General features: G+C 41.1%; 1 protein-coding gene and 1 long non-coding RNA gene across 3 annotated transcripts in view; one reads left to right on the top strand and one right to left on the bottom strand.

The window, feature by feature from the left end:
- LOC147132788 (uncharacterized) overlaps positions 1 to 26,624 on the bottom strand; it is a 90,701-nt gene that overhangs the window by 12,102 nt on the left and 51,975 nt on the right. For both annotated transcript variants that reach the window (XM_086012091.1, XM_086012090.1), the window contains exon 2: positions 16,126 to 16,575. In XM_086012091.1, coding sequence (XP_085868217.1) covers positions 16,126 to 16,501 — 376 coding nt within the window. In that variant the 5' untranslated portion in view covers positions 16,502 to 16,575. The remainder of the gene's footprint in view (positions 1 to 16,125; positions 16,576 to 26,624) is intronic.
- On the top strand, positions 292 to 19,889 carry LOC147132789 (uncharacterized). The gene is made up of 3 exons (XR_015081811.1): positions 292 to 601; positions 16,132 to 16,212; positions 19,293 to 19,889. It is a non-coding gene; the product is annotated as an uncharacterized LOC147132789 (long non-coding RNA).

Here is a 26,624-nt window from a genome sequence, read left to right as displayed (position 1 = left end):
CTTATTATTCATGTGTTTGATTTTTATCATTAGGCCAACTTGCTTGGTGTGCTTTGCTTTCACATATGTATGTTAATTGCTCACACACACACAAACACACACCCACGCGCACACACACACACACGCACACCCACGCACACACACACACACACACACACACACACACGCACATAGACAAAACAAGTTCATAGTGTTCCAGCTGCTTTCGCTCCCCTTTCCCATAGAGCTGGAACACCTTTGTTATCAGGGACACCGAAGAAAAAGAAAAAGAAAGGGGGCGCAGGAGCCGGGCAGAGGGTTTTAGGAACTGTAATCGTACACTTCCCTGCACTCTCCTTGCAAGTAAAAAGACAATATTGTTATAGAGTGTCTTCTCTCCTCATTGTGTGCATTGTTTATGAATGTCTCACTTGGTGTGAACCTGACATTAAATTGGTCCTTCGAGCCGGATCCCAATATGCCGGAAGGTTTCCTGCTGTCGAGTCAACCTCCAGGAAAAGTCTGTGGCCACGGCTCTAAGACCCTTTGTGGGACTGGTCTTTGGCTCCACTTCTGGGAACTGAAGGATGACGGGAAGCCGCAGGAGTGAAGACATCTCTGGGTGAGTAGGAAACTCACAACACTCGTGGATGAGTGAATTGTGCGCTGGTAAAAAAACCTTGACAATACTAGTCCCTGGTCAAGTAGTAAGACAGAGTGAGTCTATAAAACTGAGAGACAGAGTAAGTCTATAAAACTGTGAGACAGAGTTAGTCTATAAAACTGTGAGACAGAGTAAGTCTTTAAAACTGTGTAAGCCTTGAGAATACTAGTCAATGTGAAGGTAAAAGACAGAGTAAGTCTATAAAACTGTAAGGGCGACGGTGTCCTGTACGTACTTAAACTCCGTGAAAAACGCTGCTAAAAGTGTGACTGTGTAAACTGTGTGAGTGAATGTAAACAGGATTGTAAGTGACAACTTTGTGTGGACGCAATAGGCAAGAATCCTCCGCCACTTGTGGTAGAAGCTTGAGGATTGCCACACACTGGGTTGATTGTCACCCTGTTTTAAGGTAAAAGTCAGTGTAGGACACCCTAAGTACCCTAAGTGTCATAAAACTGACTCTTCATCAATAGAATGGGGGGAAACTAACAGTAAAATTGGTGATAAAAGTGATCCTAAAGAAAAACCTCACATGCAAAGATTGGACATTTGTGGAGCGTCACTGTCCTTCCAAAATACAACACTTAAACCTTTGGATAACAAAATATGACTTTGCTGGCCATCTTAAAAAAAGAAAATAACAATAATAATAATAATAATAATAATAATAAAGGATGGCGAAGGCCTGTGTACACTTGAACTCTGGGTGTGTGCATGTTTGGGCAAATCGGTTGTGAAACCCTGTGTGAAGTGTGTAAGTGAACAGAGTGATTGCGAATTAAAATACCACTAGGTATTTTATTCCATATAATTAGTATAGTATAATTAATGGTATATGTAGTAGGATAATGAACAGCAGACTGGTGTGGATGCAGAAGCAAGAATTCTCCACCTGAAAAGGTTGTAGTGAGAATGACCACAACAGGAAATTTGAATTGCTGTCCTACTGATAAAAATCCAGTTTTTAGAACACCCTAGGTGTTAGCAAGCTGGACCAAATTCCTATACAATTGGGGAAAATAGGTGGTAAATTTAAATCATAAAATGCAATGTAAGGATTGGAAGTTTGTTGAAAAACAGGATCCTAATAAGATCCAATATTTAGACGCATCGATAGCTGAACACGTTTTTAATGGTTAAGTTAATTACACATAAAGTAGCCGTGTTACAGGAATCAATCATATAGCAGAAGCGCTTAATGGGCAAAAAGTAAGAAACGAAGATAATGTGACTTGAGCGGCGGCGCAGACATCAGGGAGGGGCACCTGGGCCCTCTGCTCCTCTCTTGTCTGACCCTGCGACAAGGCGGAACAATTCTTGTTCATTATTATAACATTTGGCTGAAGAAGAGCACAAAGTAAGCAAAAATAAACTACGGATGTAGAAACAACAAGTCAAATATTTGGGACGCAATCTTAGTGTTGGAAGTATAATTGTAGTGGGGAATAGAAAAACAAAAACAAAATGCAATTCTCCAGGCTCCAAAACATCAAACGAAGGGGTGGATGATGTCATTTTTTAGGTCTAACAAATTGTTGCTGAATCTGGGTTCCAAATTATGCAGGAATCATTGGTGAAAAAATGTAATAGTGAAGACCTCAAATGACATCACCTTTAAGGTAGACCAATGAAGCAGGAAATTTTTTTGTGAAATAAAGCAAATTTTAGTGTTAAGCACAGCATTATCTTAAATTATGGCGACCCCTTATTCAGTTGATAAGATTGTAAAGGTCATTTTTCGACCTGTTTTGGTGCGGCAAGATAGAGACAAAATTAAACTAATTCTTTCGAATTGGACGGTGGATTGCCGCACTCTGGAAGAGCAGTTATTGCAGCATCCATTGCTGTACAAACAAATGCAGCAATGGATGGGTGCCTCAGTTTCCAGTTGTTGTTTTTTAAGTGCAACCATAGTTTTTGTTCTATCCCCTGATTTTGAGAGTGCCACGTGCAGTCTCTGCATTGTTTTAACAAAGGACCATGATCTTTTTATCACTAGCAAGACATTTACCTTGTATGTATTGAGACGTCTAACTAAAGAGACGCACAATGTTAAACACAGCCACATTGTTACTACTTCCTGAGGATGGAGGAAGACATGATTGCCTCACTGTAAACACAAACATTCATATTACTCAGAAGTATTGCGTTGAACTAACTCACTTTTTGATAATTTGTTCTAAACACTCATTTTAATTAAGTTGTTAGTAATTCCTGACGATTAAATTAATTTACTCATGTCTTGAGTTTACATGTCTTAAACAAATTAAATATTTAGAACGTCTGGATTTTTTTTATGGTGAAATGCTATCTATCCCTTTGGAACTTCACTTTTTTTTTTATTGTTTTCCTGTTACAAAAACATTTATTGCATGCAATAGCTAATATATCCTTGTTGGCATACCGGTTAAATATAAAATCCATTCATCCATTCATTATCATGAAGTAAATGAGGTACACTGTGTGAAGCACTTTGATTACCAAAGGTAGATGCGCGCTATACAAGTGTTGGCCCTTCTAACCATTTAGCGCTATAAACTCAAAATAATTAAGTTGGTGGTAGTACTGTGCACTCACTTGAATTGATAGCTTGTTACACGTAAAGAGTTCAAGTTACGTTTACTTATCATTTCTAAGGCAACGAGTTTCCATATTTTTTATTTATTATTATTATTTTTTTTTTATAAATTGAACTCCTTGATTTTTAAAAAAAAGAATAAATAAATAAGATAAAATAAAACACTGGTGCGACATTACCAGGTGACATCTGTGTATGGCCAAACAGATTACTTATTTTACCGAAATATCCACACGAATGGGCTGCTGAATTGAATGGAAAACTATTGTTTCGTCATCATAGATGCTTTTTCAAAATGGCTAGAAATATTCCCGATACCAAACATTCAGACGCACTTTGCAGGGATATCATCCCCAGATATGGCATTTCTAAAAAACGTACAATGATGGTGGTACCCGTTTTGTTGACCAAATTGTGGAGAAAATAGGAGTGATGGTTCACATTGATCTGAGAATCTTGGTGCTTACCACCCTCAAAGTGCTGGATTGGTGGGAATAATTAATGGGACAGCAGAAAATAGACAGAGATAATGCATTAACATAACGGGAAGTACTTTTCATAATAAGATAACGCTTACACAATGTGTACACGTGAAAGACATGGCAAGTACTTTTCATGATGGAATAACGCTTAGACAACATGTACACAAACGGGGTAGCAAGAGAAGGTTACATTTTTCTCAAAGAGTAATGAGACAAAACACACACACACACGGATGGAACATCTGTTGGCATTTATGGCGTACTTTCGGTAGACCAAATACCAGATGATAACACGCCGAGCATGTGACTTGTATAAACCGTATAAATAGTGTAATGACAATTACGATTTAGAGTTGAAGACTTACTGTAAGAATAATAATGCATTTTATTATTCACGTGTTTGATTTTTATCATTAGGCCAACTTGCTTGGTGTGCTTTGCTTTCACATATGTATGTTAATTGCTCACACACACACACCCACACCCACACCCACACCCGCACACGCACTCGCACACGCACACACACACACACACACATACACAAAACAAGTTCATAGTGTTCCAGCTGCTTTCGCTCCCCTTTCCCTTAGAGCTGGAACACCTTTGTTATCAGGGACACCGAAGAAAAATAAAAAGAAAGGTGGCGCAGGAGCCGGCAGAGGGTTTTAGGAACTGTAATCGTACACTTCCCTGCGCTCTCCTTGCAAGTAAAAAGACAATATTGTTGTAGAGTGTCTTTGTTTATGAATGTCTCACTTGGTGTGAACCTGACACCGACGTTTAATTTAGTAGTAAGTCAGTTACAACTAAACATTGAAATGAATCTAATGGATAAAGCGTGGTAGCGTGTCGTAGTTTCATTCATTTTCTGAGGTTGTCAAAATACGTTGTGCAGTTCTCTTGTTTGATGTAGTACTATATCTTGCAACTACCCATTTTGTAATTAAGTTTGATACAAGAGGAATTTATCTTGTGGCATGTCCCACTAGCCGAACAGACACTCAGTCTGTTGCCAAGTTTTTGTGTCAAAGGTTTATGGACAAAATGGTCAAAATTATCCTACAACAATTAAGGATCAAACAGCGATTAGGAGCAGTATATCACCCGCAAAACCAAGGCGTTTATGAAAAATGAATGGGATTTAAAAAAAAAAAACATTAAAAAAAACAAAAAAAACGAATTGCTTTAAAATTTGTCAGCACACAGGATTGAACTGGATGGTGGCGCTTCCACTTGCACCGATGGTGTGTCGCACTAGCAAACTTCGTGAGTTGCATATGACGCCCCATGAGTTAAGTACAGGCAGGTTGCATCGCCGTGCTTGCGAACAAGTGAAAAAGGGCCCAGGTTTGTCAACGTTGGAGGACCAAGAGAAAGTGTAAGTCAAGCATTTAACAAGGATACATAGGAACATTTCTACAGGTATTGCCAACAGGCAGAAGCAAGATGAAACCCAAGAGAGGCCACGGATGCCACTACACCTAAGGATTCCAGCGGGCGTGGTCCCGCCAACTGGGACCTGATGGGTACTGGCAGTTCAACAGAAGGAGGACAACAGTGGTGAGACAAACGTCTTTGAAGTGAGAAGTGAATGACCGGAGGTCATTGCACGTGACTAAGTAAAATCGGGTGTGAAGTGTGAGCAAACAGTTTGATTGGGAATTGAAATACCACTGGGTATTCGATTCCATGTAATATAATGTAATATAGCGGGATTGGAAATAGCAGACTGGTATGGATGCGAGAGCAAGAATTCTCTTCCTGAAAAGGTTATGGAGGATCCGAATCTATATGAATGGCTTCATATTAGCCAAGAAAATTGATGAGAAAATTCAATCGACTTGATTGAGTCTTTATTTACATTGGATACCTTCTTGAAAGATAAACGAACACGCATTGAGTAAGTAGTTGTTTTGTAAATTGGTAATTGGGCTAATGGACTCCAGACCTACAAAACATTCCACAGGTGAAGTGAGATTCCCACAAAAGAAAATTTGAATTGCTATCCTACTGATAAGAAACCAATTTTTAGAACACTCAAGGTGTTGATAAACTGGACCAAATTCTCTAAAAGGGGGATAGGAAGTGATGAAATAAAACCGAGGGATGTACTGCAGTCTAACGATTGGAAGTTTGTTGGAGAAAAAATAGGATCTTGATAAAATAAAATAATTAAACACATGGATAACTAATTACGTCTCTAATGGTTAGTTAAATAAACAAAAATAGCTGTGTTGCAGGTGTTAAACATTAAAAACCCAGAGGAGAAAACTTAAAAAAGATTCAGGAAAATGGTTTTGAGGAAAAGAATACTGGGTGAAAATAAGTTTAAAAGGTGGGAGAAAAGTGTTGAAGAATAAAGAAAGATGAGTGACATCAGATTGATGTTGTGGTAAAGAAGGATATTGGGCAAGAGACCGTCATCAGAAAGGAAATATGGAAAATCCAGTGAGACAAAAAAAAAAAAACTCCAGTAGAAGGCACCCGAGATAGTACTACTAAGAAAAGGGAAATTTTAAAAAATACGATGTGGGAGCCAAGTTAGCAAAAATTTTAGCATATAATCCGGATAACAAGCAGATACAATGATTAACAAAATTAAGGATCCTAACACAGGAATAATGGAATATATATGACAGGGAAAGATTGCTTTGAGACATTTTACCAAACTCTATATTCACAACCACAATCCATGGAAGTTACAAAAATGGATTCCCTTCTGAACTCTTTAGTTTTACACGAAGTGACTGTTGCACAAAAAGAAGAACTAACGAAACCGATATCCATGAAAGAGGTAGGTAATGCAATTTTTAACCCTCTCCTGGCAGATGTTGCAGATTCAAAACAATTGCTAATCCCCTAATTAATACATTACATACTAATTTATTCAGAAGTACTTTTCTATTACTATTACTAAAACCTTTTCAGATATTTACAAATGAGAAGCTATTTCAATCAGAAATGCATATTTACACACTGGACATGGAGAGAAGCAGAGTTCTACACAATTTTGAAGGGATCTGAGGGGACAATACTATGTAAATCAATACAGTATCTAAATTATATATGGATACTCGTGCCATATTTTGAGTACACCTAAGAGTATTTCGATGACCTAGAGGCGGTATTTTGTTATTGATCCCTTTCAATTGTTTGTTTGATTTCAAATTTTTATTCAGGTAACATGCATATTACATTTTAATCGTTATTTACCGTGTTAATTCCAGTGACTTCAATTAAGTATTTTGAGTACATCTAGGAGTGTTCAAGTAACTTTTAAGCATATTTTGTTATTTATGGATATTTACTTAAGTATGAGGGAATAGTTAATAGATTTAAGAGTAGTTAGGTTACTTTGAGGGAGTATTTTGGTAACATTTTGTTGATGTACTTATAGGAGAGTGTAGCACTTGTGCAACCGCATGATTGGAAGTTGTTTAATTTACTTACCCTCTCAAAAATATTATTTTCATTGAAATGTACAGGTTGTCTAACGATACAAATTTTTAATCGAGTTAATCACATCGAGAAATAATTGATCGTAATTGATCGCAATTCGAACCATCTCCAAAATATGCCATATTTTCTGTAAATTGTTGTTGGAATGGAAAGATAAAAGACATAAGATGTATACATATACCAAAAAAACTACTACTAAACTACTCTTAAATCTATTAACTATTCCCTACTACTTAAGTAAATATCCATATATAAAATATGCGTAAAAGTAACCCGAACACTAACTTGGACATATTGTTTCAGAGAAAGGAGTTGACTGATTCTGAAAAGATTATCGCCTTAAAATCCTGGCCAATTCCACGAACATTGAAGGAGCTCAAGTCATTCTTGGGATTTGCTGGGTATTATCGGAGGTTTATTAAAGGATACTCCGCCATCGCGAAGCCCCTTAATGACTTGACACGTGGCTATGTACCTACCTCCAAGGTCCAGAAAAGTTCCAGCACTAGTAAACCCCAAGATATGAACCAACCCTTTGGAGAGCGATGGTCTCCGAGCTGCCAACTCGCATTTGAGATGCTTATTGAGAAGTTGACGGACTTGGAGCAGCTTTATACCAGCAGCAGGGCGGAGAGTTGCGGGTGATCGCCTACGCAAGCCGTGGTTTGTCCTCAAGCGAATCCAGCTACCCTGCACACAAATTGTAATTTCTTGCCCTGAAGTGGAGTGTGTGTGACAAGTTTCATGACTATCTGTACGGAGCCAATTTCGTGGTAGTAACTGACAATAACCCACTCACGTACCTGTTGTCGACAGCAAGATTGGATGCTGCCAGTTACAGATGGCTTGCTGCCCTGTCCACTTACACTTTTAAGTTGCAGTATCGAACTGGGAAACAGACCCTGGATGCTGATGCACTGTCTCGCCGCCCTCACAATTGTCCTGCTGATCTGACAGCACAGAAAGATTGGGATCTGATTCGCAAGTTCACGGAAGAGCGGGTTGATGAACCTGGTGAAGTGGGAGAACTTGACACAGACATAATTTCTGCCATCTGCCATTTCTGTCTTGTCACCAGTCAGCCCAGCAGTTCGGCAGAGAGTTCCATCGCCTTGGTTGAGTCCCTGAGTCTGACGGCCAAGGCTATTCCCGATTGCTATACAAACGAAGACCACCATGGCCTACCAGTTGTTTCTCCCCCGTCGTGACTGGATCTCAAGGAAAAGCAGCGTGCAGATCCAGTTATAAGGGAAATAATTAATCAGATGGAAACAGGGGAAGGGCTTCCGCTGACCGCCAAGCAACAACTTCCAGACCTTGCGCTGTTGTTAAGAGGCAAACCGCCTTGAGCTGCAGGATGGCATCTTGTACCGAAGGAGGCGAGATGGTGACCAAATGTTGTTTCAGCTGGTGTTACCAGAGGAGCTAAGGTCAGCAGTCTTTGCAAGCTTACACGATGACATGGGTCACATGGGGATTGAACGGACTTTGGACCTTGTACGCTCTCGTTTTTTCTGGCCTCGTATGGCAGCCGATATTGAAGTGAAGATCAAGGCCTGCAATCGTTGTGTGAGACGTAAAACACTTCCAGAACGAGCAGCACCGCTTGTTACCATCAAAACTACCCGTCCTTTGAGTTACTCTGTATGGACTACTTATCACTTGAACCAGATGGAAGCAATACAAAAGACATTTTAGTTTCCACTGACCACTTTACCAAGTTTGCAATAGCCATCTGTACAGCAAATCAAAAGGGGAAGACTGTGGCAAAGTGTTTATGGGAGAACTTCAGTGTGTCCTATGGGATACCAGAACGTCTCCACACGGATCAAGGACCTGACTTTGAGTCAAAATTCATTCAAGAACTTTGCCAATTTGCCGGGATTACGAAGACTATGACAACCCCTTACCATCCCCTGGGAAACCCAGTTGAGAGATTCAACTGGATGCTACTCAAAATGCTGGGGACGAATGCAAGCAGAAAGCTAGATGGAAGGACTATGTTAAACCGTTAGTGCATGCTTACAACTGCACGCGAAATGATGTCACTGGGTTTACGCTATATGAACTAATGTTCGGCCGTTCCCCATGTCTTCCAGTGGATCTTGCTTTTGTCCTACCTGTGCGTGGCAATCAGTCCACTTCCTATTCCCAGTATGTTGCAGACCTGCAGGCTAGGCTTGAAGAAAGCTTTCAGATAACTTCAAAAAGTGCTGGGAAGTCGGGCGAAATAAAGCTTACTTTGATCAGCGGGTTACTCCGTCACTTCTGGAGGAAGGTGACAGAGTTTTGGTGCGAAATGTCAGATTTCGTGGCAAGCACAAACTGGAGGACAAATGGGAGCAGGAGGTGTACGTAGTTTTGAATCGTGCTAGGGGTCTGCCAGTATACACGGTGAGACCTGAGAACCATCCGGATGGACCCACTCGCACACTACACCGGGATTTGTTACTTCCATGTTCCTTCCTGCCGGTATGTGGTGATCAGGGTTCGGCTGCTGTTACCTCACCGCGTCGCCCGAACACCCGAAGTCAGAAACCCATTGGTGTTGAGGACAATGGGGATCCAATGGATGATGAGGATGTGTGGAGTGAGCCTCAAGTTCGGATTCAGCCGGCCGTGTATCGGTTCCAGGGTTCGTCGGTCTGACCTTTTCCTGAAAGTTCTCAGTCTTTGTCCCGGGCTACTGGGTCACTGGAGTCCGCTGTGGATCCTGTGGTGCCAGTTCATGATGCGTTGCACTCGCCTGTTGATGGAGGACCCTCTGCTGAGTCTGGTGCATCTCTGCCTGCGGGGGTAGGGGGGCATGAGCCCAGTGCCGCTTTGTCCGAGGCCGATGAGGTCCCGCCTGCCTGTGTCCCTGCAGATCTGTCTGTGGGAGGGCCTTTGCTTCCGGACCAAGCAGAGACATCACCCAGCCGCGGTGAGCGATTGATCTGTTCGCCTGCGGTACCGGTTGAATCCACTACAATGTCTGACCCGGTTGTTGATTCGGTTCTGGTTGTCGGTCGTCCGGGTCGGCAGCGTCACCCTCCTAGTCGCCTTCATTATACAATCTTGGGTAATCCACTTGTTTCGGCGATACAGACGCTGTTAAATGGGGTTATCGATGCTTATGGTGAAGCGGTTGGTGCGGCTGCGGCTAGTAATCCTGTGTGGTCGGGTAGTTTCGATCTTTAGCATGCATCGGGAGTTGCATGGTCTAAAGCGGGGAGGGTGTAGCCCAGTTGTACTCTCTGTATTGTGTTCTGTTTGTGCATTCTCTTCGTGTTTGTACTTATTCTTCTATTCGTATTACGATCTCTGTTTCCGGTGGTTACTTCCGTATTTGACGTGCGGTCACGTGTGTAGCGCGTCCAGTCCGATTTGCTTGAATACGGAAGCGACTGTCCACTGGCGGAGGAGAACGTGACGTGACACATGCGGGGAATTGTTTGCTGCAGGTACGTTGCCGTATATTATCAATATAAAATCACATCGAAGGGTCTAACCCGTAAAGCAACTACCGTGAACTGTAGGAGCCGACTGTTTGAGCCGACTGCTGAGCGGGCGAGGGAGCGGAATGGAGCGTATGCACGATTGATGGAATTGGTGAGTGTGTCAATTTAGTTTGTCAACTTGTCTTTCTAGGCATTTGAACATCAGTTTAGTCTTGCAATTTGGTGATATTTTGAATGCCATATTTCTTAAATATGAAATATGATTGTAACTGGAATGCAATGATACACTTATGTTTGTCTGCTTATATTTAATATATTATTAATATTAATTTAATATTATATTTATATATTGTACAATATTGGGTTAATTGAATTGAATTGGGGCGGCATGGTGATCGACTGGTTAGCACGTCCGCCTCACAGTTCAGAGGTCGTGGGTTCGATCCCGGCTCCGGCCTCCCTGTGTGGAGTTTGCATGTTCTCCCCGTGCCTGCGTGGGTTTCCTCCGGGTACTCCGGTTTCCTCCCACATTCCGAAAACATGCATGGTAAGTTGATTGGACTGTCTAAATTGCCCTTAGGTGTGATTGTGAGTGCGGATGTTTGTCTCTGTGTGCCCTGCGATTGGCTGCCAACCAATACAGGGTGTCCCCCGCCTACTGCCCGAAGACAGCTGGGATAGGCTCCAGCACGCCCGCGACCCTTGTGAGGATAAGCAGGAGGGATAGTGAATGAATGAATGAATGAATTGAATTGAATAATTGAATGTTGAGGCTATTTATAACACAGTTGTTATTAGTTGAATAAGCTACTTGATTGTGAAAACACGGGATCATATGTGGACCTGTTTTATGCAGGCCACGTTGATGGCGAGCTAGGAGCCGGATTGAGAAAATAACCTGGAATAGAACTGGACCAAACCGAATCTTCCCCGCTCTAGTTGGGCTTGTAGGAGGCTGCAATTTAGTCAGCCGATTCCCTCCATTGAACTACTATCCTACACAACTTTTCCACAGCTCATCCACTCATTCATGCCATTTTCCATCCCAACTTTGGACTTTCCCCTGTACACCTACAGTTGAGCTGTTGGATTCAATCGTCGGACTAAGGAACTGTATATGGATTGATTAGTTCACAATATTAGATTAGTAATTTGAATTATTTGATTATTCATTCAAAATATTATATTAATAGATTAATAGTTGGAAGAGAACATTTAAATCGAAATGCTTATTGTTTTTTTCACTTATCGTTGTCTGTGATTAGTGTTGTCTGTCTTTATAAACATATAATTCTTGATGCCAATTCAAAGTTCATGATGTCCAGTTCTTCATCTTCACTCCGAGAGTAGAACCTCTGTCTTCTGATTCTGGCCTAAATTCATGGCCATGTCGCTATTTGAACATGTAAATTTGCTTCATGATACATTCATATAGGATTGCGTGCATGCTACACAGTAGATCATTTAGCTGTTAACTCGTGTACGAGACAACTTTGTATGCGTCCGTGTTGTCCAAGCGTTATTTTATCATGAAATGTACTACATGTGTCGTCAATGCACTTTTTTAGTTAATCCTTTATTGTGTCATCTGTCATCTGGATGATTGGTGGTGAATAGTTCCATTCACTTTGAAAAGGCATCTGTGATGACCAAACAATATTCCCCCCTCACTTTGGTTTAGTTCAAAGAAGACCATGTGAACAATTTGTAACGGTCATTGTGGTGTAGGGAAACATTTGTATAGATATATTTACAAAATAGGTCTGCCGTTTGGTCATACATAGATGTATCGCCTAATGTTGCACCATTTTTTGTTAATTTACCTATTTGCCTTATCTGCAAATGCATTCCCATGGCACACACCATCTGTGCCTGATGTGTGTGTTACACACTTGTAGGCGGCTAGAGTGTGTGCCAGTCGTATTGCGTCTAATAGCTTTGATAAGAGTTTTGCATGCATAACCGGCTTGCCTGTTGATGCCACAATATCATGTTTTGCTCCATCCCCAGTAAGTGATAACAATACAGCCAAGTTTAATGTTGTGCACCTCTCTAGTTAGATGTAGCCGTAATAACAGCGCAGTCACACATGTGAAATGTCCCGCGAGACAAAAATCTTATGGTCGTTTGCTAAAAACAATGCAGAGACTGCATGTGGCACTCTAGAGATCAGAGGATGGAACAAAACAATGTTCACACTTGTCCGTACAGCAAGGGACGCAACAATAACTGCTCTTGCACAGTGCAGCAATGCATACGCTACTGTCCAGTTTGAAAGAAAAACGATGACATTAGTTTCATTTGATATAATGTAAAATAATGCTTGCTTAATACTAAAACTTGTTTTATGTCACAAAAAAACTTTTCTGCCTCATTAGTCCACCTTAAAGGTGATGTCTTTTGAGGTCTTCATATATACATCAATGTTCTCAGGGGCATAGTGATTTCCGCATAATTTGGAACCCAGATTCGGCAATAATTTCTCAAACGACATAATCTGCCCCCTCTTTGCTTTGTTGGATGTTTTGAAGCCTGGAGAATTGTATTTCTTTTCTATTCCACAATTATTAATTATCTACAATTGTCTTTTTTTTTAATTATTTTTTTTTTTTTATAATTTTGCTTTTTGCAAAATCGTAACTTGCTTTTGCTTACTTTGTGTCCATCTTAAGATAAATGTGTCCACCTTCAGTTAAATGATACAACAGGGTTAGTGTTGACCAATTTAATGTCAGCTGAAGGTGGCGCCTTTTTGACAGGAAATATTTTGGTATATTGCAAGTGCATTAAATAATCTATTACAGGTCTTACTTCCTCGTATGCATCTGGTTACAATGGACACTGATGCACACAAAGTCAATCCTACATCAGATGGCCCTTGTGACCATAATTTCTGTTGTGTTTTGTAATATCCCTTCCACCTTCCCCGTTATTATCAATTTATGGGGAGGCTGGCTGTGTCAGTGCAAATAGACACCCATTTGCCCTTGCACAGTCCAAAGAAATGCCATTCCGTACATATCTATTTCCTCACTGTAGTCAAGGCCTTCTTCTCCTGTCTGTTTCCAATCTGTAGCACTTTCTACTGTTTGGACAATGGCTAATTCTAAGTCATTACTCTTATAGGCCCTTGGCCTATTCTCTAGGCCTTTCTCTATAAAGGTATGTTAGTTCATTCGACAACTTAACACTGTCTGTTACAGTTGAAACTCCATCTGAGTACAGATAATCAACTGTAATGTTGATTTGAATGAATTAATTTGACTACCAATTTTCCCCATTTGATAGAGAATGTGTTCCAGTTCGTTAACACCTAGGGTGTTCTAAAAACTGGATTTTTATCAGTAGGACAGCAATTCAAATTTTCTGTTGTGATAATTCTCACTTCAACCTTTTCAGGGGGAGAATTCTTGCTTCTGCATCCACATTAGTCTGCTGTTTACAATCCTACTACATTATATGTAATAAAAAACCTAGTGGTATTTTAATTCCCAATCACTGTGTTCACTTACACACTTCACACAGGGGTTTCACAAATAATTTGCACAAACATACACACACTCAGAATTTAAGTGTACACAGGACTCTGCCATCTTTCTCTTTTTCATTGTTTTTTTTACATTTAGTTCTTACTTTATCCTGCAGGATTATTAATGTTTTTTGTGTGTTAAGATGGCCAGCAAAGATATATTTTGTTCACAAAAGGTTATAGTGTTTTATCTTGAAAGGACAATGATGCTCCACAAATTTCCAGTGTTTACATGTAAGGTGTTGTTTAGGATCCTTCTTATCACTGATTTTATTGTTAGCTTTTTCGCCATTCTTTTGTCGCAGAATCAGTTGATGACACCTAGGGTGTCCTACAACTGACTTTTACCTTAAAACAGGGTGACAATCAACACAGTGTGTGGCAATCCTCAAGCTTCTACCACAAGTGGCGGAGGATACTTGCCTAACGCATCCACACCAAGTTGTCACTTACAATCCTGTTTATTTCCACTCACACAGTTTGCACAGTCACACTTTTAGCAGCGTTTTATCACGGAGATTAGTACGTACAGGACACCGATGCCCTAATAGTTTAATAGACTCACTTTGTCTCGCCATGATAGGTACTAGTATTCTCAAGGCTTACACAGTTTTAAAGACTTACTCTGTCTTGTACCACTTGACAAGGGACTATACTTGCGCAAGGAGAGCGAAGGGAACTACCGCAACACTTCCTAGCAACCCCCTGATAAGCACCTCCACCTCCTCGCTTTTATTTTCTTAGGAGTCCCTGATTACAAAGGTGTCCCAACTCTAAGGGAAAGGTGGGAGAAAGCAGTTGGGACATTCTGAGTTTGGTATGTCTATGTGTGTGCGTGTGTGTGTGTGAGTCATCATTATGCATGTCTGAAAGCAATAAGGCACGCAAAGCAAGCTGGGCCTGGATCAGAACAAGGCTAAAGGTGAACATCTATTCCTACAAGGCTAGATTAGAACGAGGCTAACGTCTAGACTACAACAAGGCTAAGGCCAGTCATCAAACGTCTGCATAATTCAAATGTGGGACAGCAAGCATTATAACATACTAATTATTATACATTATTATTGCAAAACCGTATTAAAAAAAAACGAGTACTAATATGAACTAAAATAGATGAGAACATTACAAAACCTAATAAAAACTAACAAATCTACTCTGAAAAAGAATTAAAACAAAATTTAAAAAACAAAACAAACTAAAAATGAACTATAATAAAAAATCCAAAATTACAGTATTATAACCCTGAAGACAATTCACCACATTTTTTAATTCATTACAACTAAAATATTAGCTTTTCACTACGGGAAAGAAAAAAAAACAAAAATTCAGCATCACTGTAAGAAGGTACCTAGAATACAATCATACCTGCTCAGATGAGAGGCGAAAGTGTCATTGATCACTGATCATCTCATCAACACATTTGCGATTCTTAACCTGATATTTCCAAGATAATCTTTTGCCACAATTCGATCAGGTAAAAGGTGTCTCTTTAGTGTGTGTTCTTGTGCCTTTTTAAGTTTCCTTGTGATAGAATCTTTGGTCACAACTTGAGCAGGCAAATGGTTTCTCCCCATTGTGTGTCTTTGTATGTATTTTCAAACTAATTTTGTGAGAAAAATATTTTGCCACAATCTGTGCAGTCAAAAGGTTTATCACCAGAGTGTTTTCTTGTGTGTATTTTTGATCTCCCTTCTGAGAGAATCTTTGACCACAAACTGAGCAGGCAAAAGGTTTCTCACCAGTGTGTTTTCTTGTGTGTATTTTTAAGCGTGCCTTCTGAGAGAATCTTTGGCCACAAACTGTGCAGGGAAAAGGTTTCTCACCAGTGTGTGTAGTTGTGTGCTTTGTTAAGTTTCCCTTACGTGAGAATCTTTGACCACAGGCTGTGTGAGTGTGAGTTCTCATATGTAGTTTCAAACCACTCTTATAAGCTAACGTTTTGCCACACTGAGAACATTTCCAGTGTTTGTTGTTTGTGTGACATTTCATATCACCTTCAGGCTGTTCATCATCATGATAACTCTCATCATCGTCAGCGTGAGGACTGTGTGACGACAAGTCGCCGCTATCTGATAGCAGAGGTAGGAAGCCATCTGTTTGAGATCCTCCACAGTGGTCTCCATGGCCTTCTCTTGTCATGTGTTGACATGAGCTGCTGCTTGCAGGCCCTGCCCCTCCGCTCGCCTCACTTTGACCTTCATCTTGACTTTCAAAAGGAACACCGGTCATTGGCAACTTGCAGATATCCTCTATCTCTTTAAGAGAGTGGGGGTCTTCTCCCTCCTCTTGTATGTAAGGGTGCTCTGGCTCCTCCTCTTTTTTCAAGTCAAGGGATTGCTGCTCCTCTTCCTCTTTAATGTGGGGGACCATGTTGTCCTCCTCTTCCTCCTTAATGTGAGTGCGCTCTGGCTCCTGACGGTCAGGATGAACACCTTCACTGATGTCTGCAGGACACAAGACGACAAAGACACAGTATTATGATTTATATAAAGAATGATTATTAGGAGAGACAGATGAGTTAAGATTACCACTTACTAGGGCTGACGATGTATTATTGTAAGAATATATGATATGAATATTCAAGATATTAACATTGAGAATAGGACAATATCAGTCAGGTGAACTTACCACACTTGTGTTGCATGTAAAACTAACAAGTCTAACAAGCAAATAGCTTCTTTCAAGTTTGGCGTTGATCGACAATTAAGCTAGCATGACAATCATCTTGCGCAGGAAGCGCTCCAAAAACTGATCCAAGCCATTCTTTGAGGTGACGCATTAAATTACTGTTTGAGTTGCTCAAAAAAATCAAGTAAATACATTTACATTTAATTGCCCGTAACGTAACTTTCACCTTTACATACATGAACTCAAAACAAATACTTTCTCCTGCACATCAACTCAAAAAGAATGTGATGCATTTGAACTGGGAACGTCCATTGCGCAGGTGGAAGACAACATGGTTTCTTTGCGGTCCCTACTTCGATGCCGCTGCAGATTACACTTTACAGATACATGGATAACGGCAGTAATTTTTACTCTTTGGACGAGGCTGAAGTTGACATCCTTGGCGAGTATTGGATTTGGTTATATTACTCTCAAGTGAGGCCAATCGTGAAGTCGAACATTGCGGGCTACCTAGCTACCGACGATACATGAGGGCAAATGAAGTCCGACTCAGTCTGAGGGTTACTCTGACTTCCGTTATCGATGGCTATTTTGCATGCCCCTAATTTTTATTCATTATTTTTTTGGATGGGTGGGTGCGGACAGAAATTTGTACCACGAGACAACCTCAATCGAAGCGTGGGGCAAACTGTCGTTTTTTTCTGCCCTGTAAAAAAAAATTGTGTGCGCCATGGCGGGGCCGGAGGGTGTATCCGCTCACGCGAATTGGGGCCCCTCATGGACGGTTGAAACGCACACACTTGCGGATTCACTCGTTGACACTGTTTAGTAGATAGCTAACAGTCAATCAGACATGTATATTTAAACTACTTTTGACAACTACTGGACAACTTCTGAAAAAGAGCAGTTCTGACCCGAGCGTTTTTAATAATTACAGACCCGTATCCAACTTACCGTTTTTAAGTAAGATTTTAGAAAAACTGGTTTTCATCCAGTTGAATCATTTTTTAAATACAAATAATATTTTGGAGAAATATCAATCTGGTTTTAGGATGAACCACAGTACGGAGACTGCTCTTTTAAGGATTTTAAATGATATTAGGTGCACTGCAGACGTGAGAAAACTCACAGTCTTGGTGCTACTGGATCTAAGCGCTGCTTTTGATACAGTAGATCACCAAATTTTATTAAATAGACTTAAAAATCTAGTGGGCATCTCTGGTACTGTTTTTGACTGGTTTTATTCCTATCTCACAGACCGATATTTCTTTGTAAGTATGGATACTTGTTCCTCCAAAACTCATGAAATTAAATGTGGGGTTCCTCAAGGTTCGATTTTAGGCCCCCTACTTTTTAATCTTTATATGCTTCCCCTCGGGGATGTCATCAGGGGACACGGCATCAGCTTTCACAGCTATGCTGATGACACGCAGCTGTATATTGCCGTGTCTCCTGATGACACAGGACCCATTGATACCCTTCTAAATTGCATTTTAGATATCAAGTCATGGATGGCAGATAATTTCCTACAGCTCAATCAGGACAAGACTGAGGTTTTAGTTATCGGTCCCGAAGGTCAGAGAGAGAAGCTTTTACCAAAACTACACATTTTTAATCCCTCACATTGTGTGAAGAACCTTGGCGTCATTTTTGACTCTGAGCTCAGTTTTATTCCTCATATTAAAAATGTAACCAAGATTGGTTTTTATCACCTTAAGAATATCGCCAGAGTCCGCCCGTTTCTCTCTCAGGCTAACACGGAAGTGCTGATGCATGCCTTTATTTCCTGTCGTTTAGATTACTGTAATGCACTGCTCTCTGGCCTCCCGAAAAAGAGCATTTCACCACTGCAACTACTGCAGAATTCAGCCGCTCGGGTGCTGACGAGAACCAGAGGGCGGGAGCACATTACGCCAGTTTTGAAATTGCTGCATTGGCTCCCTGTGTGTTTCAGGATCGATTTTAAAGTACTTTTATTAGTTTATAAATGTGTTAATGGTCTTGGGCCATCTTATTTATCTGATTTGCTTTTATCATACCAGCCCTCGCGGATCCTGAGGTCCTCTGGCGCCAGCCTTTTATTTATTCCAAGGGTGAGGACCAAAATGCATGGCAAGGCTGCATTCAGCCGTTTTGGTCCTCACCTTTGGAATAGCCTGCCAGAGGACGTCAGGTCTGCAGAGACTGTTGATATTTTTAAGAGGAAGCTCAAGACACACCTTTTTAGTTTGGCTTTCAACAACTTTTAAATAATTTATCTTTTCTTTTGATTGAAGATAATTCTATGTTTTGCTTTAAATGTTTTAAAGCACTTTGAGTTGCATTTTTATGTATGAAAAGTGCTATATAAATAAAATGTGATTGATTGATTGACAAAAAGAGAAGCTGTGGCACAAAAATCTTCTCACGTCAGGGATATAAGGTGTGCTTTTGTCAAAACCAAATTGTATAGTCTTCAGTTAGCCATAGAGGTTTTATGTTTTCACACACTTTAAATCACTTTCTCTGAATATATTTGCCTCATCTTTTGCAGTTTCATCAACGATGGCAAGGTATGGGACGTAACCTCTCAGCGATTGTAAGTAATAAAATGCCTACTTAATGCTGGCACATGATATGTATCATTGTCATATGTTCACTTTTAATTTTGCTGATTGTCTTTACTCTCCTTTACTGGATAATGAAAGTGGTAGTGTAAAGAATTCAGTCCTGCAGGTGTTTGTTCAGGCAGACACATGGGCACTTTAGGGGAAGTTGTCGCTTTCCATGTCCAGACACGGATTGCCCTTGTGCATTTAATACAGGGAGTCAGCTATTAAACCAGACAAACAAAACTCATACTAAACATATAACTCCAGAGCCATTTGAGGGTTTTGGTTAGTTTTATGATGGTCCATGGTGATTAATGGCTGCAATTTGTATATTGTAGTAACCCCGCTCCCCTTTATGTGAAATGCTATTGTTGATTTAGTACAGTTGGCAGCACGTCATGTGGCAGATTGGCTGACTTTATTAACATAAAACAAGACAGGTGCATATGTAGAATGTAGTAGAACAATAGATGGTGGAGACTGGTGGACATTAGCTGACAAACTGGAGCGGCAGCCGGCAGTGAAATGACGATAAGTACTGTTTATTTTCTCTTGGTTCTGTTCCGTTTTAATCAGCAACGTTGCTGCAGTGTTAAAAGGCACTGTTAGGAAAGAATCTGTTCAGGTACATACATGTACATTTACAGTTCATAATCGTTCCGTAAATGCAGTAAATATAAAAGTTTTCTACATCGATAGGTGCGGCTTGTATAAGGTTTTTTCCAAAATTTTCAAAAAAATAGAGTGGGTGCGGATTATATAACGTTGCGGCTTGTAGCCCGGAAAATACAGTATTTAAATGTGAAAAGGCAAATATTTACTGGTAAAAAGGGTCAGAAAGCATCATATTCATTCTTTTCTCTGCTTCTTTTCATTCAAAATTTCTATTTTCATGTAAACATGCTGCTCTATTAAACAGAACAAAAAAATCCCTTTGCAAAGCTGAATTTAAAGTAATTTTGAGACCTATTACTGTGTAGATATCAAAACCCAGTACTCTGTGGTACAAAATACAGTGATCCCTCATTTATTGCGGTTAATGGGGACCAAACCCCGGCGCAATAGGTGAAAAAACGTAGATTAGAGTGACTTATTATTATTATGACTATAATTAATATTTTATATTACCGTATTTTCCGGACTATAAGTCGCTCCGCAGTACAAGTCGCATTTTGGGAGGAAATTGTGCGCTTATTGTGCGCTTAGTACACATCATTTCCACCGAGCTACTTTGCTACATGTAGCATGCAAGAAAGTTTCGGTAAGATAACTTTAAACTCACCAAAACGGTTGTAGATCGGTTAAATAAGTCTTTTATTTATCCCCGACCATGTAGAATGTTTCCAAGTCTCCAAAAGCATTTATGTATTCGGTCGTAATTATCTATGTCAGTCTCCTGTGTTCTGCTCCTTACATGTGTGGCTGCATGATGACACACACACACAGCCATTGGGCATGGCAACTGCCTGTTTGTGGTTCATTCTTGTTCAACCATATATTGACTTATGTCCAAATAACATGTACATTAGTACAAAATGTAAAACATTTTGGGGTCAAAAATTGATTTTTATATACGCAATTGCACATAAATGCGTATTTATACTTCACGGCAAGTAGTACAGTGATACTTGAACCATTTTAAAAAACTTAAAAGGACTGCCTCCCTCACAAAACCTCTTTAGTGTCCGTGCATTATTAGAGTACCGTATTTTCCGGACTGTACGTCGCTCTGGAGTACAAGTCGCACCAGCCATAAAATGCATGATAAAGAAGAAAAAACATATATAAGTCGCACTGAAGTATAAGCCGCATTTTTGGAGGAAATTAATTTTGCGCTTAGTACACATTATTTCGATCGAGCTACGATGGTAACATTTAGCAACATGTAGCGTACAAGAAAGTTATAGTAAGATAACTTCAAACTCACCAAAACGGTTGTAGATCAATTAAATAAGTCTTTTATTTATCGTCCACCATTGAGAATGTTTCCAAGCCTGCAAAAGTATTTATGTATTCGGTCGTAATTATCTATGTTAGCCTCCTGCGCTCTGCTCCTTACAAGTGTGGCTGCATGATGACACACACACACAGCCATAGGGCACGGCAACTGCCTGTTTGTGGTTCATTCTTGTTCAACCATCGTCTGTAAGTAACTTAGACAATTGTGTGTAATGAGCATGCAACACTTATATACGAGCTTAATTGTGGATGCTTGTGGGTTGTTGACTGAACAACTAATCGCTATCGCTAATGCTAATCGCGGTTGCTAATCGTTAGCATGTCTGCCTGTTTGTGGTTCATTCTTGTTCAATCGTCGTCTGAAACTAACTTAGACGATTGTGTGTAATGAGATTTATCTACGAAGGGAATTGTGGATGATTGTAGGTTGTTGACTGAACCAATAATAAGTATCGCTAATGCTAATCGCTATCGCTAATCGTAAGCATAGGCTCATCTTGTTCATGAGTTTCAAGTTTATTTTGTTTCGACAATGATCTTCCTATTTTTTTGTGAAGAGAAAACTCTCTTACCGTGCTGACAGTTTTGGCTGTCGCTTGCAGCCTTCCTCAGAGCCTGTCACTGCTTCCACATGACGTGTCTAAAAATAGCTGACCAGGTTGGGGGAATCTTCAAAATAAGGCTCCCCGACCCGATCAAGGCTGCGCTCCAATGGCAAATGCGCTATATAATTAAAATTGTATTGTATTATTTTGCTCTGGACACGTCACGTGGAAGCAGTGACAGGCTCGAGGAAGGCTGCAAGTGACAGCCGAAACTGTCAGCATGGTAAGAGAGTTTCTCTTCACAAAAAATAGAAAGATCATTGTCATTGTCGAAAGAAAAGAAACTTGAAACTCATTTAACAAATAAGAAGACAGGATGAACATTATTGGATCATCATGTCTATGAAAATGCATGTGTATGTAATGCATAGATTGACAGTATTTTCTGTTTCTTGTGCAGTTTCACGATATAAACAGGCAACTTCGCAGCACACCTAGAGGATAGTTACCGTATTGTGACATTTCCGACGTCACTTCCGTTTGCGTTTCTCCTGCCACGTCAGAGTTTGGACATGGATGGTATCGATTGCACTTCTGCACTTTCGCCTTCGAATCTACCTCACCTGCGCGTTGCGTTTTTACTCTTTTTAATTTTTGGAGACTATTTTTATCTTATTTTTTATTATTATTTAAATTTTTGTTAATCTCTGGGTCGCTTGATCTCGCGGACTAGCATACAGCTAGCGTGAGACGGAAACGGGCTAGCTTGGGGCTAGCTTGGAGCTAGTGTATTAAAATGCCTTCAGACGACAGCGACGAACACAATGGCCTGCTGGAGAAGGCAAATAAGACAATCTCTGACCTAAGAAGGGATATTCGTCGTCTCTCAGAGGAGCTCCATGAGAAGGAATCGGTCATCTCTTGCTTCGCGACCCGTTTCCCCGAACTCTCCGCGGTGGTCATGAGAAGGCGCGCTCGTGAAATCCTGTCGGCGACAATGACGGCTGAGGCGGCTGGCCTCTCGGACACGGCGAAGTGGGATCCAATTGCCTGCCCGGGGCCATCCTGCTCGACACCGTTGCAGAGTGACACCTGGGTCAAGGTGGTGTCCCGCGGCCGGAGGGCCGGGGAGCAACCCCACCGCCCCCAACTGGTCCTGGGGAATCGGTTCGCCGCCCTGGCGAGTGAGTCTCCTGTTCCCATCACTGCACTACAGCAGTCGGAGACACCGACTGCTGCGTCCGACGCTGGGGTTGTGCTCCCAGGGGCTCCCTCGGATTCCCCGCCACCCACGGCGACGACCTCGGCCGGGAACCCCATGTTGGGCGGGTCCGCCGGTGACACGGCCGTCCACTCACGCGTCGGGCTGCTCCGGGACGCGGTGTCCCGGTACAAGGGTGGTCGTCATCACCAGCATCATCGGCGACACTCATCGGTGTCATCCACCGTCTTCACTCGGCCTCGGCGGAGCCATCCTGGACAATGGGGTCGTGAATCTTCCGCCGGTGGTGAGTCCTTTGGCGTTCCCTCCTCACGTCACCCACCGACCACCGTTATAATTGGCGACAGCACCATTAGACGTACTCACTATCCCGGCTGCGTCACCCGCTGTTTTCCCGGAGCGAAAGTCATGGACATAGTTAACATCCTGCCGGGTGTTCTTGACTCTCTGCCATCATCCATTACCCGGCTCATCGTTCACGTTGGGACAAACGAGACAATACGCCGACAGTCTGAGCAGACGAAGAGAGACTTTCACGCCCTCTTTGCCTTGTTAAGAACCTGCGGTCTCTCGGTCTGGGTGAGTGGCATTTTGCCGGCATTGTCTCGCGGAGCCGAGCGCTTCAGCCGCCTTTTAAGCTTGAACACGTGGCTCCTACGCACTTGTGGCCACCTTGACTTTGCTTTTATTGACAACTTTAACCTATTCTGGAATCGCCCGTCTTTTTACCAGCCGGATGGTGTTCATCCGAACTCTCTTGGTAGCAAGATTTTAGCCGCTAACATCCACCATGTCGTAACCAATTCCACTCCCAGCTGACTCTTGTTTACCAATCATATTTCTTCTTCTACTCATAAACGCTGCAATGACAATGTCACTACCATCACTTACAGGCCAATACCAGCTGCTCACAGTACCACCACCCTCACTAGCTCCCCCTGCAGGCCCTCATTATCATTACCACTATCGGACAATTTTCCCATTGAAACCATCACCGGCAGACGCTTCCCTTGCACACACAAACAACGTGGTTTTAACAGTGGTAATCTAGTATATGTTAATACTGCTCATTCGTACCACCATGAGCGCACGTCCAGCACAATAATTAATCTGGCCGTGCTGAACGTGCACTCCCTTTTAAACAAAACTTTTATCATAAACGACCTGATTTTAGACAATAATTTACATGGTATACTTTTGTCTGAGACATGGCTTGGTACAGATGCTCCAGCTGCTCTCAACGAGGCTTGCCCACCGAATTTTAACTTTTTATTTTCTACAAGGGATGGCAAAAGAGGAGGCGGGACTGCATCAATTTTTATTAATACTCTTTTATCAAAGGAGATCATTTTTAGCAGCTATTTATCGTTTGAACACCATGCCTTTGTTTTTAGCAGTCCCCCTATTCTCTGCATTACCGTCTATAGACCTCCCCATCATTCCACTTCTTTTATTACAGAATTTTCAGAATTCTTATCCATTTTATATTCCAGTTATAACAGGATATTAATAACTGGCGATTTTAATATACACATGGACAACATCTCGGACCCACTATCCAGAGATTTTTCAAACCTTTTAAACTGCTTGGATTTTAAACAGCACGTCTTGCAGCCAACTCACAACAGAGGACACACCCTGGATTTGGTTATAACCTATGGCTTGTCTGCTGGTGTGTCCTCTGTTGTTGACTTGGCAGTGTCAGACCACTACTGTGTCTATTTTAACATCGCCAGTTTTAACCATCTAGCAGTCCCGGTCAGAACAGTGAAGAAACGCTACCTATCTTCTGAGGTGGCAGCAAATTTTATCGAGATCTTAAAAAACACTCCTGCTGACATTTTACCTGCACCCTGTGATCTTATTGTTGACAATTTTAACCTACATCTTAAATCATCATTAGATTCAGTAGCTCCACTTTTAATTAAAACAACAAAAACAAAGACTGTACCCCCGTGGAGAAACAATGCTATCAAAATATCAAAGAGAAAATGCAGGAGTGCAGAGAGGAGGTGGAGAAAAAGTAAACTTACAGTACACTATGAAATTTTATGCGAACAACTGAAATCTTACAATAAAACAGTAAAACTGGCAAGATCTTCCTATTTCTCAAACCTCATTACAGTCAATAAAAACAACCCCAGGGTTCTCTTCTCCACCTTTGAACTTTTAACTAGTTCTGATTTTAATAAGTCCCCACAGAGACCAACAGATGCTCTCTGTGAGGACTTTGCAGACCACTTCAGAAGTAAAATCGATGACATAAGATCCAGTCTTTTAGCCCGTCAAAACACAAGTTTTAATAAACCCGGACAATCATATTTACATGAGGAAACACTGGAAAGTTTTGCCCTGGTTGATGCAAGGACACTTGTTCGAGTTTTCTCCCAGGTAAACCCAACAACCTGCCTTTTGGATCCAATTCCCACATTTCTTTTTAAGACATTTTATGGATTTTTTGAAGAACAAATTTTAAATATAGTCAATTGCTCTCTTCAGACAGGCGTCTTCCCCGCTGCCTTTAAAACGGCGGTGGTGAAGCCCCTTCTGAAGAAGAGCGGTTCTGACCCGAGCGTTTTTAATAACTACAGACCCGTATCCAACTTACCGTTTTTAAGTAAGATTTTAGAAAAACTGGTTTTCATCCAGTTGAATCATTTTTTAAATACAAATAATATTTTGGAGAAATATCAATCTGGTTTTAGGATGAACCACAGTACGGAGACTGCTCTTTTAAGGATCTTAAATGATATTAGGTGCACTGCAGACGTGAGAAAACTCACAGTCTTGGTGCTACTGGATCTAAGCGCTGCTTTTGATACAGTAGATCACCAAATTTTATTAAATAGACTAGATCTAGTGGGCATCTCTGGTACTGTTTTTGACTGGTTTTATTCCTATTTCACAGACCGATATTTCTTTGTAAGTATGGATACTTGTTCCTCTAAAACTCATGAAATTAAATGTGGGGTTCCTCAAGGTTCGATTTTAGGCCCCTTACTTTTTAATCTTTATATGCTTCCCCTCGGGGATGTCATCAGGGGACACGGCATCAGCTTTCACAGCTATGCTGATGACACGCAGCTGTATATTGCCGTGTCTCCTGATGACACAGGACCCATTGATACCCTTCTAAATTGCATTTTAGATATCAAGTCATGGATGGCAGATAATTTCCTACAGCTCAATGAGGACAAGACTGAGGTTTTAGTTATCGGTCCCGAAGGTCAGAGAGAGAAGCTTTTACCAAAACTACACATTTTTAATCCCTCACACTGTGTGAAGAACCTTGGCGTCATTTTTGACTCTGAGCTCAGTTTTATTCCTCATATTAAAAATGTAACCAAGATTGGTTTTTATCACCTTAAGAATATCGCCAGAGTCCGCCCGTTTCTCTCTCAGGCTAACACGGAAGTGCTGATGCATGCCTTTATTTCCTGTCGTTTAGATTACTGTAATGCCCTGCTCTCTGGCCTCCCGAAAAAGAGCATTTCACCACTGCAACTACTGCAGAATTCAGCCGCTCGGGTGCTGACGAGAACCAGAGG

This window comes from Filicampus tigris, chromosome 17, assembly GCF_054856515.1.
Source record: "Filicampus tigris isolate MCC_2025a chromosome 17, RoL_Ftig_1.0, whole genome shotgun sequence".
Taxonomy (NCBI): Eukaryota; Metazoa; Chordata; class Actinopteri; order Syngnathiformes; family Syngnathidae; genus Filicampus; species Filicampus tigris.
Note: the sequence above shows the minus strand (reverse complement) of the source record. Positions and strands in the feature narration are given on the sequence as shown.